Below are 15,818 nucleotides of genomic sequence, written 5' to 3' on the forward strand. Positions count from 1 at the left end.
CAGCAGGTGGTCATAATAATTTGGCTACTCAGTGTATATTGGTCTGTTTTGTTATCCAGTCAGCTACCCTGGATTTGATTGGAGCATTTAATCCATTTATATTTAAAGCAATTAGTATTAGGTTCATATTTATTGCTGTTTTATTCTTTATAACTATGTTTCTCTTTTTTTTCTTCTTTCTTGTTCTTAAAGAAGACCCTTTAATATCCATATAATACTGGTTTGGTGGTGATGAACTCCTTAAGCTTTTTCTTGTCTAGGAAGCTCTTTATCTGTCCTTTGATTCTAAATGATAGCTGTGCTGGGTAGAGTAATCTTAGTTGTAGGTCCTTGCTTTTCATCACTTTGAATATTTCTTGCCACATCCTTATGATCTGAAGAGTTTCTGTTAAAAAATCTGCTCATAGTCATATGGGAGCTCCCTTGTAGGTAATTAACTAACTACCTTTCTGTTGCTGCTTTTAGGATTCTCTCTTTTGCCATTGTAATTATGATGTTTCTTGGTGTGGGCCTTTTGGGATTTATCTTGTTTTGGACTCTGTGCGTCCTGAACTTGTGTGTCTTTTTCCTTTTCCAGGTTAGGGCAATTTTTAGCCATTATTTCTTCAAATAGGTTTTCAATCCCTGGCTCTCTTCTTCTTGTGTTGGTACCTATGATGTGGATGTTGTTACCCTTCATGTTGTCCCAGAAGTCTCTTAAACTAGCCTTATTAAAATTTTGTTTTTCTTTTTATTGTTTTGATTGGGTGTTTTTTGCTACCTTGTCTTACAAATTGCTGATTCAATATTCTGCTTCATCTAATCTGCTGTTGATTCCTTCTGTTATATTCTTCATTTCTGCCAGGTTCTTTTTTATGGTTTCTATGTCTTTTTTTTTATGTTTACTATCATTTTATGTTCTTACTTAGCTCATCCATTCTTCCTCTAAGTTCCTTGAGCATCCTTATAGCCATTGATTTAAGTCTATATCTGGTAGATTGCTTATCTCCATTTCATTTAGTTATTTTTCTAGGGACTTATCCTGTGTGTTTTTTTCATTTGGGGCATGTTTCTTTGTCTTCCCATTTTGGCTGCCTTTCTGTAATTGTTTCTGTGTATTAGGTAGATCTGCTATGCCTCTCAGTCTTGGGTTGGGGCCTTAGGTAATAGGTGTCCGTGGGACTCTGCCGCAGTCTCTCTCATCACCTAAGCTGGGTGCTCCAGGAATATTTCTTTTGTGGGATACGTGAACCCTCCTTTTGTAGTTGAGTCTTGATTGCTGTTGGCCCATCCGTGGGTGGTGTTGATTTTAGGCTGGCTAACTATTAGGATTGTCACAGACTACAGTGTACAAGCTGCTGTGCGGGGACTGACCTGGTGATATAGAATTTGCCCCATCAGAGTCTGGTACGTGCTGAGATCCTTTTTTGGACGTGCTGTTTATGCAGCTAATTGCATTGTGTTCTGATGTTGTCTGAATCCCAACACTGGGTATATTGGTTCTGGGGCCTCTTAGGAGGGACTCCAATGAAGGTCAATGTCAGGTGCTGCCTGTGACTAGCCCCGAGTGCTTGTTTTGCGCTACAGAGCAATCCAGTTTGTGGCTGCCTCTGCTGGGCCTGGTTGTACATGGGAGGGGCAATTACACACCAAGGCGGCTTCCACCAGTGGCGAGCCTGGGGACAGGTCAACAAAAAGGTCCAAGGCACCCTGAGATCTGCCTTCCTTTGCCGGCTGCCTGTTAGGCTCAAGCTCAGTCACTAAAAGAGCTTCTGGTGGTACATGAGTTACATGAGGTATGTTCTTGGTGAGTCACTAGGTAGGGGCGAATGGTGTTCATCGATTGAAATAGATTTGAACTTAGTACCAGTGCTGGGACTGAGGCAACTCAGCAAAAGTCTCTGGGTTATACCATACCAGCCTCCACCCACCAGATGCCTGCCAACCTTTGTGGTGGGACAGGCCTCAGGGAGTCCTCAGGGTGGGGCCATCAGAGTTCATCAGGCCCAAAGAGACCAAGATTTGGCCGCATGGAGAGAGGGCTGTGCACAGGAATGGTGGTGCTGGGAGGGCTGCGAGGGAAGGTGTATTCTCCCTGGGGCCACACAGCTCAGTCTCTCCCTCTTTGAGGGCCTTCAAGATAGTCTACTTCGAGGGCCCAAGCTGGCCACAGCAAGCTGACTCCCTGCATGGCACGCTTGGCAGTGGGGGGCCACTGGTGGTCATGAGGATGGGGCTAGTAGGTCTCCTGTGAGCGGGCAGCAGCTGTCCAGCATGGGGGGGGGGCTCACCCCAGAGACACACAACTCAGTCTCTGATACCCCTGAGCTTGTCCTCAGGAGGCCTCCCAGAAAGTCTACACCATGGGTTCAGGCGGCTCACTCTTCAAGAGGGTGTGAGCTTGTCAGGGTGGGAGGACAGAGAGTCTGGAGCGGGGGCGGGGGGGGGGGATAGTGCATTCCCCGTATGGAGGGGAGTGTTCCACCAGGAAAGATGGTGTCTGTGAGCCGTGTGGGAGAGGGACTCAGCAGGGGACCCTGGTGGCTGTCCCTTCAGCTCTCTCAGGTAGTATTGCAGTTTAAACTCGGGCAGTCTGGCTCCAGGTCCCCACCCTTAGTCATTTTCATGAACTACAGTAGCTTTCAAACTTATGACAGCAACCTACAATGACATGTATTGTGACACAGAACCACACCTTATAATTGAAACAAGTTTCACAGAAAATACTCACCCTTAACGTAGGCAATGTCCTCTGGTTCTTTCCCATGTTGCACTCTCTTATTCTCTCTCTCCTTCCCTTTCTTTTTTATTCTTCCCACAACCTCCCAATTGAAAAACAGTGCAATACTTCCTTTCACTGTTTGTTCATTTGTCAGATAATTCATTAGGGCTGTCCATGGGGATAGAAAGGTGAAGAAAGCATACAGGGCCCTGTCTCCATAGAGTGTATAGCCAGAAGGTTTGCAGATGAAATACAATTGGAAAAAACATATTGTATATGGAAACCCCTCCAGATGTAGGAAAAAATCTGTTAGGTATCAATCAGGCTTACGATACCTGGTAAATATACAACTATTTAGTAATAGAAATTGAAAGACTATAGAAGAGGGACAGTTCATAATAATAAAATAATTAGTATATTCAGACAGTGGAATGCTGTGCAGCATTTGCAGTAGTGACCTAGAGCAATGTATATCAGTATGAATATATCTCAAAAACAAGTTATAAAAGCATAATAAACATAGTATAATACAGGGCAAAAACACATTACCATATAATATAATGCAGCATAATACAACACACTGTAAAAGTATAGTATACTGTAACATCATCTGTGTAAAAATTTTATGTATAAAAACCACGGAAGGAATGACCACACACCAATTTTAGAATAATGCATATTGCTCTCTAGGGTGGGAGAAAGTTGAGGTCTTAACAAATCTTATTAAAGTAAAAAGATTTAATAAATGTTGGCAGAATTTCACCATTGTTAAGTCTGTATGGTTATCTCATCACTTTTGGTGCTTTTCTGCACATTTTAAATGTTTAATGATTAAAAATTGAAAAGGTAAAATGAGTTTCTGTGCTGTGCCACTTTTCTTTGTCTGGTGCCTGCACATTTCTATGTTCTGTGCCTTCAACTGGTGTTCTCTGTGACATTAATGTTATATAACTCTAAGAGAAACCACTGTAGCCACAAGTATTTGATGGTGAAAGAGATTTGGGGATGTCAGGATTTAGGGTGCCGTTCCCGGCTTCCCAGCAGGTGGCGCTGCTCCACAGCAGATGTGAGGTAAGGCAGCCGCCCCAGCCTCCCAGTGTGAAGCGCTGCTTTGCCCAGATGCCTGAAAGGAGGATATCTAAGTATGCGCAGCTTTCTTTATGAAAGGGGTACAGAATCCGCCCATTTGTCCTTGTGTAGGTATCACATTTCTCTGCGTATTTATAGCCTTGGCCGTGTCTGTGCTGCCAGGTGTGGCATGTTCCAAGCGCTTTCTCTGCTGTTGTGTTGAGGAGCCTGCTGCTAATGTGTGGAGAACTTTGTCCTGTTACATTGACCAGGGAACTTTCCTTTTATTTTAGGTGGAGAAGGATTATTCTTACTTGAAGGAGATATGTGATCATCAAGCAGAACAGCTGAGCAGAACCAGCCTAAAACTACAAGAGAAAGCGTCAGAGAGTGATGCAGAGATTAAAGACATGAAGGAAACCATATTTGAATTGGAAGATCAGGTGGAACAGCATCGAGCTGTCAAGTTACATAATAATCAGCTCATCAGTGAGCTAGAAAGTAAGTGAAATCAAGCCCTGATGAAATGTCAATCAGGAGTGGATAGGATATAACAGAAACCAGCAGCAGTGGGTAACTGGGAGGTGGTATGTAGGAATGTATATGAAAAGCCTTTCTTTTGAATGTTCTATAATCTCCTAAGAAGAATGGCAATTAAAAAGACAGAATAATTAATCTCTTAAACTAAGTTGAAAACTGGGTGATGTAGAAGAAAAGATTGTTGTACGTGAGTCAACAGTGTGGGGTGTTAGGTATACTGTGCGTGAGCCACACGGCTGGATACACTCGTCAGGCATAACAATGTGTCCTCTTTCAGGATTGATGGCTAAAAAGATGGGTGCCAGATGGTTAGAGTATCTGAACAGTGTGTGCTCTTGGTGTCGGAAAACCATTTCAGCATGTGTCCTATTGATGGTAGGATATCAAATAACGGAAAAGATGGCCATTTTGTCACTGAAGAGGCACTAGTATATGGCTTATTTACAAAGTCATTGTCTGCTTTGAATAGGAAGACATGTTTAAAAGTGATCAGTCAAATATTGCCTGCTTTGTCCAGATTGTCTTATCAAGTGATCTCATTTAATGTGTTTTGCTTTTGTAACAAAAGAGTTAATGCATAGATCTTTTAGTGACACTAACCATTGCTAAAAATAGCATAGGTCAAACTGATCATTCATAAAATCCATATTTGTGAGTTCACCCACTTGCCAAAGTTATTTATAACTTCAAAATCAGAGTTCGCGACACCTCCACGGTCATTTGCAGACGTGCGCAGGGCAGTGGAAAATTTGAGTCTCCCAAAGTGCACCCCAACTCAGGTTGAACTTGGTGACAGCTTCTCACTTCACCTCTCCCACTGTAAACAAGTCTTTTTCATGGTTTACTTAGTGCCATGATTTTTGCATTTTTGTGCTTTTTGTTAGTGATTTCACTGTTTGAAATGAACCCCACGTGTAGTCCCCAAATGCTGTGTAGTGTCCCAAGGTGCAGAAAAGCTGTGATGCATCTTGTGGAGAAAACAGGTGTGTTAGGCCCTCTTTGTTGAAACCCGATTCTAGTGCTCTTGGGTGTGAATTCAATCGTAGCAAATCAGCAGTGTTCATTGAGTCATTCAATGTTAACCAAAACTTAGAGGAAGTTCACCAATCTGCACAGGAGATTGCTCCAGAAGGTGCTAAAAGTAAAGTCTGTGGTGTTTGATGAAGCTGTGGAAAAACGCCAAATTTGTAGCTTCATGCGGTAACAGCCAATTAAAAACCACACACAAAAAACATAGTGGACAGCATTACTGTAAAGCAAAAAGCAGACAAATTTGTAATCACATTTTCCAGGATCAGGAAAGGGCTACTCTTCTCAGTGGGTGCTGGCAGGCTTGCATGGCTCAAGGGCAACACAGTGAGTGAGAAAAGTTAAAAACTTGCAGGTGAGGCAGGTTCTGCAGATCAGGAGGCTATGGGAAATTTTTAAAAATACCTCTTATGCAGGAAAAGGGTTATGTGGGCAAGCAGGTGTCCAGCATTGATGGGAGGGGCTTTTTTTAAACAAAGACACTGGCAAACAAAGTTATTGTATAAAACATAAATAGCTCCCTTCTGGGCCTAGGGCTAGCAAAAGCAGACCTTGGTGCACATCTTGGTCTTTTCCAAAGGCACCCAGTCCCAGCAGAGGATGCCACAAGCTATGGATTGCTAATAGCTACAAACAGGGTACTCAGGGTCAATCACAAACAGAGTCTGACATTGTCCTGTACTAGAGATTAGAAGCCATAGTAGATCTACTTAATACACAGACACAAACGCAAGCAGGCCGCCAAAAAAAGAACCCTGAAATGAAAGAACAAGAGAATTCTCCAGAAGAAGAGCTAAATGAAATGGAGATAAGAAATTTATCAGACATACAGTTTAGAATAATGATGACAAAGAGGCTCAACAGCATGAGAAAAAATATAGTAACTATGAAGACTGACATAGCACCAATAAGGAACACAGTGGAAGGAATATACAGTAGATTAGGAGAAGCCGAGAATTGGATCAGTGAATTAGAAGACGGGGTAGAAAAAAACCACTCAGAGACCCAGAAAGGAAAATCAATTAAAAAACAGTTGGACAGCTTAAGGGAGCAGTGGGGCAGTATCAAACATAACAATATTCACATAATAAGTGTACCAGGAAGAAAACGAACAAGGGATAGAGAACATGTTTGAAGAAATAATGGCAGACAGTTTCCCTAACCTGGTGAAGGAAAAAGTCACACAAGTTCAGGAGGCACAGCAAGTCCCAAGCAAGAAGAACCTGAACAGGCCCACGCCAAGACACATCATAATTAAAATGTCAAAAATTAAAGACAGTGCCAAAACCGGTTTGGCTCAGTGGATAGAGCGTTGGCCTGTGGACTGAAAGGTCCCAGGTTCGATTCCGGTCAAGGGCATGTACCTGGGTTGCAGGCACATTCCCAGTAGGAGATGTGCAGGAGGCAGCTGATCGATGTTTCTCTCTCATCGATGTTTCTAACTCTCTATCTCTCTCCCTTCCTCTCTGTAAAAAATCAATAAAGTATATTTTTAAAAAAATTAAAGACAGAGAATTTTAAAGGCAGCAAGAGAAAAGCAATTCTACAAAGGAGCTTCCCATAAGGCTGTCAGCTGATTTCTCATCACAAACTCTACAGGCCAGAAGGGAATGGCATCAAGTACTCAAGGTAATGGAAAGCAAGGATCTGAAACCAAGATTACTATATCGAGTAAGGCTATCATTCAAAATAGTCAGTCAAAGAGCTTTCCAGACAAAAAAAGGCTAAAGGAGTATATCACCTCCAAGCCAAAGGGACTGCTCTAATGAGAAGGAGAAACAGAGAAACCTAGGCATATAGTGTTAAAATAACAATAAATAAGTACCTATCAATAATAACCCTGAATGTAAATGGATTAAATGCTTCAATCAAAAGGCATATGGTAGCTGAATGGATAAAAAAACATGACTCAACTGTATGCTATCTACAAGAGACCCACCTCAGAACAAAAGACACACAAAGGATGAGAGTGAAGGGATGGGAAAAAATTTCCATGCAAATAGAAGAAAAAAAGTTGGAATAACAATACTCATATTCGACAAAATAGACTTTAAAATGAAGGTCATCACAACAGACAACAAAGGTCACTACATAATACTAAAGGGATCTATCCAACAAGAGGATATAACCCTGGTAAATATATATGCACCCAATAGAGGAGCACCTAATTATATTTAAAAAATCTTCTAGAGGACTTTAATGGAGAGATGGGCAACAGTACAGTCAGAGTAGGTGACTTTAACACCCCTCTGACTTCACTGGATAGATCTTCCAGACAAAAACTTAACAAGGACACACTTAACCAGATGGATTCAATTGAACATTTATAGAACATTTCACCCCAAAGCAGCAGAATATACATTCTTCTCAAGTGCACATGGATCATTCACAAAGACAGTCCACATGTTAGGACACAAAACAAGTCTCAGAATTGAAATCATATCAGGCATCTTCTTGGATCACAGTGGAATGAAATTAGAAATCAACTACAGTAAAAACACTGAAAAACATTCAAATACATGGAGGCTAAATAGCATGTTATTAAACAAAGACTGGGTTACCAATGAGATCAAGAAAGAAGTAAAAAAATTTCTGGGAAACAAATGAAAATGAGCACACAACAACCCCAAATCCCCAGGAATACAGCACAAGCAGTCCTAAGAGGGAAGTTCATAGCACTACAGGCCTACCTCAAAAAACAAGAAAAATTAGCAATAAAATATTTAGCCATACAACTTAAAGAATTAGAAAAAGAACAATAAGAAAAGCCCAGATTAAGTAGAAGGAATGAAATAATAAAGATTAGAGCAGAAATAAATAACACAGAGACTAAAAAATATATAAAAAATCAGTGAAACCAAGAGCTGGTTTTTTGAAAGGATAAACAAAATTGATAAGCCATTAGTCAGACTCATCAGGAAACAAAGAGTGCCCAAATAAATAAAATCAGAAATGAAAGTGGAGAAGTAACCACTGACACCACAGAAATATAAAGGATTGTAAGAAAATAGTATGAACAACTATATACCAACAAGCTGGACAATATGGATGAAATGGACAAATTCGTAGAAAAATACGGTCTCCCAAAACTGAATCAGTAGGAATCAGAAAACCTGAATAGGGCAATAACAACTGATGAAATAGAAGTGGTAATAAAAATAAAACTACCAGCAAACAAAAGCCCAGGTCTGGATGGCTTCACAGGGGAATTTCACCAAACAGTAAAAAAAGAACACTTATACTCCTCAAACTATTTCAGAAAATCCAAGAGGAAGGAACACTTCCAAACTCTTTTTATGAGGCCAGCATTATCCTAATTCCAAAACCAGATAAAGACACTACAAAGAAAGACTTTATATCCCTGATGAACATGGATGCTAAAATCCTCAACAAAATTTTAGCAAATCACATCCAGCAATATATTAAAAAGATCATACACCATGACCAAGTGGGATTTATTCCAGGGATGCAAGGCTGGTACAGTATTTGAAAATCAATAAACGTGATAAATCACATAAACAAATTGAAAGACAAAAATCACATGATCATATCAATAGATGCAGAAAAAGCATTTGAAAAAATCCAACACCTATTTTTGATAAAAACTCGCAGCAAAGTAGGAGTAGGGGAGCATATCTCAACATGATAAAGGCCATATATGACAAACCTACACCCAACATCATATTCAGTGGGCAAAAACTAAAACTATTTCCCCTAAGAACAAGACAGGGATGTCTGCTTTCACCACTTTTATTCAACATAGTACTGGAAGTCCTAGCCACAGTGATCAGACAAGAAGAAGAAATAAAAGGCATCCAAATTGGAAAAAAGGAAGTAAAACTCTCATTATTCGCAGATAACATGATATTGTACATAGAAAAACCTAAAAACTCAACAACAACAAAACTAGATTGAATAAATGAATTTGGCAATGTAGCAGGATACAAAATCAACACTCAAAAATCGATAGCCTTTTTTATATACCAATAATGAATTCTCAGAGAAATTAAACAACCCCATTTACCATTGCAACAAAAAAATTAAGATACTTAGGAATAAACTTAACCAAGGAGGTAAAAGACCAGTACTCAGAAAACTAGAGGACATTGAAAATAGACATAGAGGAAGACATAAACAAGTGGAAGAATATTCCATGTTCATGGATTGGCAGACTCAACATCATTAAAATGTCCATACTACCCAAGGCAATCTACAGATTCAATGCAATCCCTATTAAAATACCAATGGCATATTTCACAGTGCTAGAACAAATACTCTAAAAACTTATATGGAACCAAAAAAAGACCCCGAATAGCTGCAGCAATTTTGAGAAAGAAAAACAAAGATGGAGGAATCACATTGCCAGATTTCAAATTATACTACAAAGCTACTGTACTCAAAACAGCCTATAACTGGCATAAGAATAGGCATATAGAGCAATGGAACAGAAAAGAGAACCCAGAAATTGACCCAAGCAAATTATTATGCTCAATTATTTGACAAAGGAGGCAAGAGACTATGGGAGTCAAGAGAGTCTCTTCAATAAATGGTGTTGGGAAAATTGGACAGATAGATGGAAAAAATTTTAACTAGACCACCAACTTACACCATACACAAGAGTAAAGTCAAAATGGATATAAAACTGAAATGTAAGTCATGAAACCATAAAAATCCCAGAAGAAACCATAGGCAGCAAAATCTCAGACACCTCTCATAGCAATATGTTTATAGATACATCTCCTAGGGCAAAGGAAACTAAGAAGAAAATAAATGGGACTGCATCAAAATAAAAAGTTTCTGCACAGCAAAAAACAAAACAAAAACAAAACAAAGCCCATCAACAAAATAAAAAGAAACCACCGTATGGGAGAACATATCTGGCAATGAATGATACATCTGATAAACAGTTAATATCCAAAATATATAAGGAAGTCATACAACTTAACAAAAGGAAGACAATCTAATTGAAAAATGGGCAAAGGACCTAAATAGACATGTCTCCAAAGAGGACATACAGATGGCCAAGAGACATATGAAAAAAAAATGCTCAAAGTCACTAATTATCCGAGAGATGCAAATTAAAACGACTATGCGGTACCATCTCAGACCTGTCAGAATGGCTACCATCAGCAAATCAACAAATGACAAGTGCTGGTGAGAATGTGGAGAAAAGGGAACCCAGGTACACTGCTCGTGGGAATGCAGACTATTGCAGCCATTATGGAAAACAGTATGGAGTTTCCTCAAAAAATTAAATATGAAACTGCCATTTGACCCAGTGATCCCACTTCTAGGAATATCCTAAGAAACCCAAAACACCAATCAAAAAGAATGTATGCACCCCTGTGTTCATAGCAGCACAATTTACAATAGCTAAGGTCTGGAAACAGCCCAAGTGCCCATCAGCAGATGAGTGGATAAAAAAGCTGTGGGACATTTACTCCATAGAATAGTATGCAGAAGTAAAAAAAGAAGAGTCTCTTACCCTTTGAGACAGCATAGAGGGACTTGGAGAGTATCATGCTAAGTCAGATAAGTCAGTTAGGGAAAGACAAGTATCACATGATCTCACTCATATGTAGAATCTAATGAACAAAATAAATGGATGAACAAAATAGATCCAGAGCCATGGAAACATGGCACAGACTGTGGAATGTGAGAGGGAAGGCAGGGGAGGGTGGGTGGGTGGGGAGAGATCAACCAAAGATCTTGTATGCATATATGCATAACCCACGGGACACAAACAATAGGGTGGTGAAGGCCTGGGGTGGGGGATGGAGGTGTGCTATAAGGGTTCATTGGGGAAAAGGGGGGTCATATGTAATACTTTCAACAATACAGATATAAATAAGTAAGTAAATAAAACACAAATAGCATTTCATTTTATGAAAATGTGACCAGAGGCTCACAGGACCTTAACCCTGTATTTCCTGTTGAAGCAATCCTATATAATAATAGGCTAATATGCAAATTGACCAAACAGCAGAACCACCGGTCACTATGATGAGCAGACCACCAGGGGGCAGACATTCAACACAGGAGGTGCCCCCTGTGGTGGTCAGTGCACTCCCACAGGGGGAATGCCGCTGAGCCAGAAGCTGGGTTCATGGCTGGCGAGCGCAGCAGTGGTGGTGGGAGCTTCTCCTGCTTCTGCAGCAGTGTTAAGGATGTCCGACTGATGGCTGCTCCTAAGCCATCAGTCGGACATCCCCCAAGGGCTCCTGGATTGCAAGAGGGCGCAGGTTGGGCTGAGGAACCCCCCTGAGTGCACGGATTTCGTGCATTGGGCCTCTAGTAGTTTAATATTTCCTCATTGGGTTTGCATGGCACCTCTGTGTAACTAACAGATGATGAGAATTGACTGTATATAGTTCTGCTTGATTAAGGGGAGTGTCGAGTCCAGTGTTCATTAGAACTGACACGTGGTAGAACTCTAGAGCATGGCCATCTGGGGTCAGTGCCTTCAGGCTGTCCTCAGTAGTCATGCTTGAGAATGCAGCAGAAGGCCCAGCACCCTGGTCAGTGGTCAGTGTGTATTTCAAACAGCATCATACTTGGGAAGTAGAAAGTCAAAGAGCAGTCCGGTTTGGTTTGGTTTTGCACTGCTGGTGTTTCGTGATACACTGCTGTTGAGAATTCGGTTGTGTTGTCCCAAATCCTTCGAAGTCAGCACAGGCACACCAAGCAAGAAGCATGTAATTAATGTCCAGAACACATGTCAGGCAGACTCCCTGCACCTGTATCATCACAGATGCAAGCAGGCAGTAACACAGACCATGCATCTTTAAGAAACTTTTTAGCTTCTATCAGGGATATTAAGGTATTTCTAAGATGTCTTTTCACTAGGAGGCCCAGGGACACACAAACCCAGCCAAGGATAGTCACTCCTCCTCCTAAGATCCTTGAAAGAAATGGACAGAAAAGTGAACTAAAACATTAAGGAGCATTTTCTCGTTCTGCAGCACTGACCCAAACACAAATTCTTGGGCCTCACATGCTGAATTAGAATTTCTGGGGGAGGACCTGAACCTGTGGGACTTTTTAAGCTTCTCTGGTAATTCTGATTCATATTCTTAATAGACAACTGCTGCTCTTCAGTGGATCCTGAGGAAGCATTGAAGGATTGTGACTAGGTAGAGGACATGATCAGATCCAAAGTGAAAAGACTCTGACAGTAACGTGAGAGAACTGGAGACCGAGTAGGGAGCTAAAGATGTTCTGAGTGAGGGAGAGGTAGTCACGTCACTGAAAGCTCTGAAAATACACACACCCACATTCCTCTGCCCTGGGGATTCCAACTCCATGGTCAGAGTCTGCGGCTTGAACGTCTGTGCTTTTGAAAAGCTTCCCAAGTGACTCTGAGGTTTCACTGTGATTAAGAACTGCAGCTCTAGAAATGGGCCTGAAAGGCACCACGGTACTAACTAGTCGTCTCCTCTGTCTGTTACCAGAAGCCTCACAGCGTGAGGACATTCAGGATGATGTGTACAGAACTCAGGGAGGCCACGGTGAGGGTAACAAGTGTGAGGAGCTGTAGGTCTTCCCACAGCGCCTGTCACCTGGGTGTAACCTAACCAAAACCCACGTGTTTTTCAGTTCATCCCGTGCTCTCTTTTAGAAGAACCTCCTGCTTCTGGCTCCCAGTGTTCAGGTGCTGAGGGTGGGATTCACAGTAGAGTGGGTGGATTTTAGCGCCTGTTGCAAATCCGGAGCTGCTCCTTTGCTTACCTTTTCCCAAGAGTCTCACAACTCTGCCAACCGCGCTCTGACTTCTTTGCTCCTAGGCAGTGTGATGAAGCTGGAGGAACAGAAAGCAGACCTGGAGAGGCAGCTAAAGGCTCTGACTAAGCAGATAAAGGTGAGATGTGGTTACAGCAGGGATGGGGGCCTTCTCCACCACTTTACCGGAATCCCCTTTAGGTTTGGAAACCTTTGAAAAATACCCTGATTACTCTCGCTAGCCTAGCCTGTTTTTTCATAGTGCATTTCCATGGCATGGGCCCAGGTTAGTGTTGGCAGGAAGTAAAACTAAAGTGACCATTCAGTTTCAGGATGGAGAACTCTGATAGCACGAAGGCCCAACTCCCACCTGTGCCTTTTCCCTGTAGTGAGATGCCAGCGCCTCACTAAGACTGCTGAGCTGGTCTTTCTCAGTGTTGGGCACGGGGGATCCGGAGCCCCCGCCAGGGTGCCATCCCTGGTGGGCGTCTGATGTGCGTGGGGGCTCTGGCATTCTCAGGAGGAAACCGAGGAGTGGAGGCGCTTCCAGGCGGACCTGCAGACGGCGGTGGTGGTGGCCAATGACATCAAGTGTGAGGCCCAGCAGGAGCTGCGCGCTGTGAAGAGGAGGCTGCTGGAGGAAGAGGAGAAGAACGCGAGGCTGCAGAAGGAGCTGGGGGACATGCAGGGCCACGGCAGGTCGGTCATGAGTGGGGGCACCCGAGTCTGAGGGCTCCCGGACAGTGCTTGGCTTCTCACTAACCACCTTGCACGGCCCTCCGTGACGCTTTATGTCTCTGTGCTGAAGTTGTTTCCTTGTCTACCTCTACTGCCATGCACACCCGGGAACATTCCTTCCTGTACTGGTCTCTGCCGTTCTCTGGCTTAAGGTGTTGAGAAAGCTCTTCACTTACACGTGTACAGAAGCTCTAGCCCAGTATCTCCTGGGCTAAAAGGTTAAAAGTCACGCCCAGGATGCTCCTGAGGTCTAGTGCCTGTTAGTGCTGGGACGCGCACACCTCAGCAGCTGCGGCAGCACCTGCCTGGCTCACTCGGTGCGGTGGGAAGTGTCGCCAGATGCAGGGCTCGCTCTTCCTGGCCCAGGGCAGCATCAGCATCTGCAGGCTGCCTCAGAAAGCCTTTGAAACAAGCCACTTCGTTAAAAAGAATGAGCGTGGAAAACACATCTGGCTGATATATGACTCTCGCTTCTGTTCTTGAGGGAGGGAAATCACACAGTGTATGGTTCCAGAAAGCTTTAACAACAGAATGTCAGAGGGAGGCATTCCTAACATTAATTATGGTTAAAATTTAAATGGTTTACAAACAAGATTATAAGTAATATTTTGGGCTTTAACTAATGCAGTGTTATATTTCCCCAATCAGGAATAAATGTCCTTGACTTTGAAATTATTGAATATTAAGAAAAGATTTTGAATTTTCAGATGTCTCCCAAATGTAGTATTTTTTAAAATATATTTTTATTGATTTCAGAAAGGGAGAGGGGGAGAGAGATAGAAACATCAATGATGAGAGAGAATCATTGATCAGCTGCCTCCTGCACTCCCTCTAATGGGGATCAAGCCCACAACCAAGGCATGTGCCCTGAACAGGAATCGAACCATGACCTCCTGGTTCATAGGTTGATGTTCAACCACTAAGCCATGCTGGCTGGGCTCAAGTGTATTTTAAACTGAAAGTTAGTAGGTATGAATGCTGATTGTACGGTTTGCCCTTTTCCTATGTTTTCAGGATCAGGAGGTTGTTCATTGGCTAGATTTTGAGTCTGATATGTTACGAATTTTATGACATTGTAAAGAATAGATTTTCTCAGAATTCCATTTTGATTCTCTTACCAAACTTGCTTCAATCCCTCATTCTTTTGTTTATGACTTTTCTATGAAATAGCCTCTAAGAGAAGGATTAATATGTGTAGCTGATTTCACAGTTCACTTTTGAAAATCAAGATCATTTTATAGTCACGCCTATACTCTCTGGCCACCATAGCGTGTGAATTTTAAGTTGAGGGAGAAGAATAGGAAAACTAGATTTCATCGAGTTCCCTATTGAAACATTTTGAGGTCATTCTAGTTTTCTTTTGTGTTTCCTTTATTTGTCCATTTGTTTTGGTTTATATTGTGTGTTTTTGGAAGAGGGGCAAAATTGTAACTTGCATCACTTCATTTGTACATCACTTTAAAGATAAATGGTAAAAGACAAGTCTTGAGTTGGTGTTATCGTATGAGATGCCACATTTCTTTTCTTTTTTTAAACAAGCAGCCAGGTATTTAATAAGAGATATGCTTATGGAAACAGAAGAATAAAAACAAAGGTTAATGGTCAGAACAAATTATAAACTAGTTTCTGAGTTTGTAAGATTTTCAGTCAAGAAAATTTTTTTATGTAAGACAAAGTTTCTTTTGTTGGAATGAAAGCAAGCAGTGAAATCTGATAGATCCTCTTTATCTGCAGTTTAACTATCTCTGGTGATGTCATCAGGTGCTCAGGTAAATTATAGGTGATCTGAGTTATGGCACTGTATGGTACCTGTGGTCTTGATGCCAAAATGGCACCAGTTGTTACTGATGAAGTTGAAGGTGAAGGAGGTGGTAGGAGTGAGCCAGCTGGGCTGCATAGGCTCCAGAAACAAGGTCCATCTGGGTCATCAGAAAATGTTACCAAGCAAGGACCTGACCTCGGGCCGGCCTGGAGTGTGTGAGTTCTTGACTTTGTGCAGGAAAGATTTCACTACATGCGTTCA

The 15,818-nt window shown here is 41.8% G+C and overlaps 1 protein-coding gene across 7 annotated transcripts in view; it reads left to right on the forward strand.

Moving 5' to 3' along the window:
* The window catches only part of SPECC1 (sperm antigen with calponin homology and coiled-coil domains 1), a 184,632-nt gene that overhangs the window by 94,078 nt on the left and 74,736 nt on the right, over positions 1 to 15,818 (forward strand). For all 7 annotated transcript variants that reach the window (XM_059668459.1, XM_059668460.1, XM_059668462.1 and 4 more), the window contains 3 exons: positions 4,063 to 4,270; positions 13,123 to 13,196; positions 13,578 to 13,756. In XM_059668459.1, the coding sequence (XP_059524442.1) occupies positions 4,063 to 4,270; positions 13,123 to 13,196; positions 13,578 to 13,756 (461 nt within the window). The remainder of the gene's footprint in view (positions 1 to 4,062; positions 4,271 to 13,122; positions 13,197 to 13,577; positions 13,757 to 15,818) is intronic.

This window comes from Myotis daubentonii, chromosome 16 (assembly GCF_963259705.1).
Source record: "Myotis daubentonii chromosome 16, mMyoDau2.1, whole genome shotgun sequence".
NCBI lineage: Eukaryota > Metazoa > Chordata > Mammalia > Chiroptera > Vespertilionidae > Myotis > Myotis daubentonii.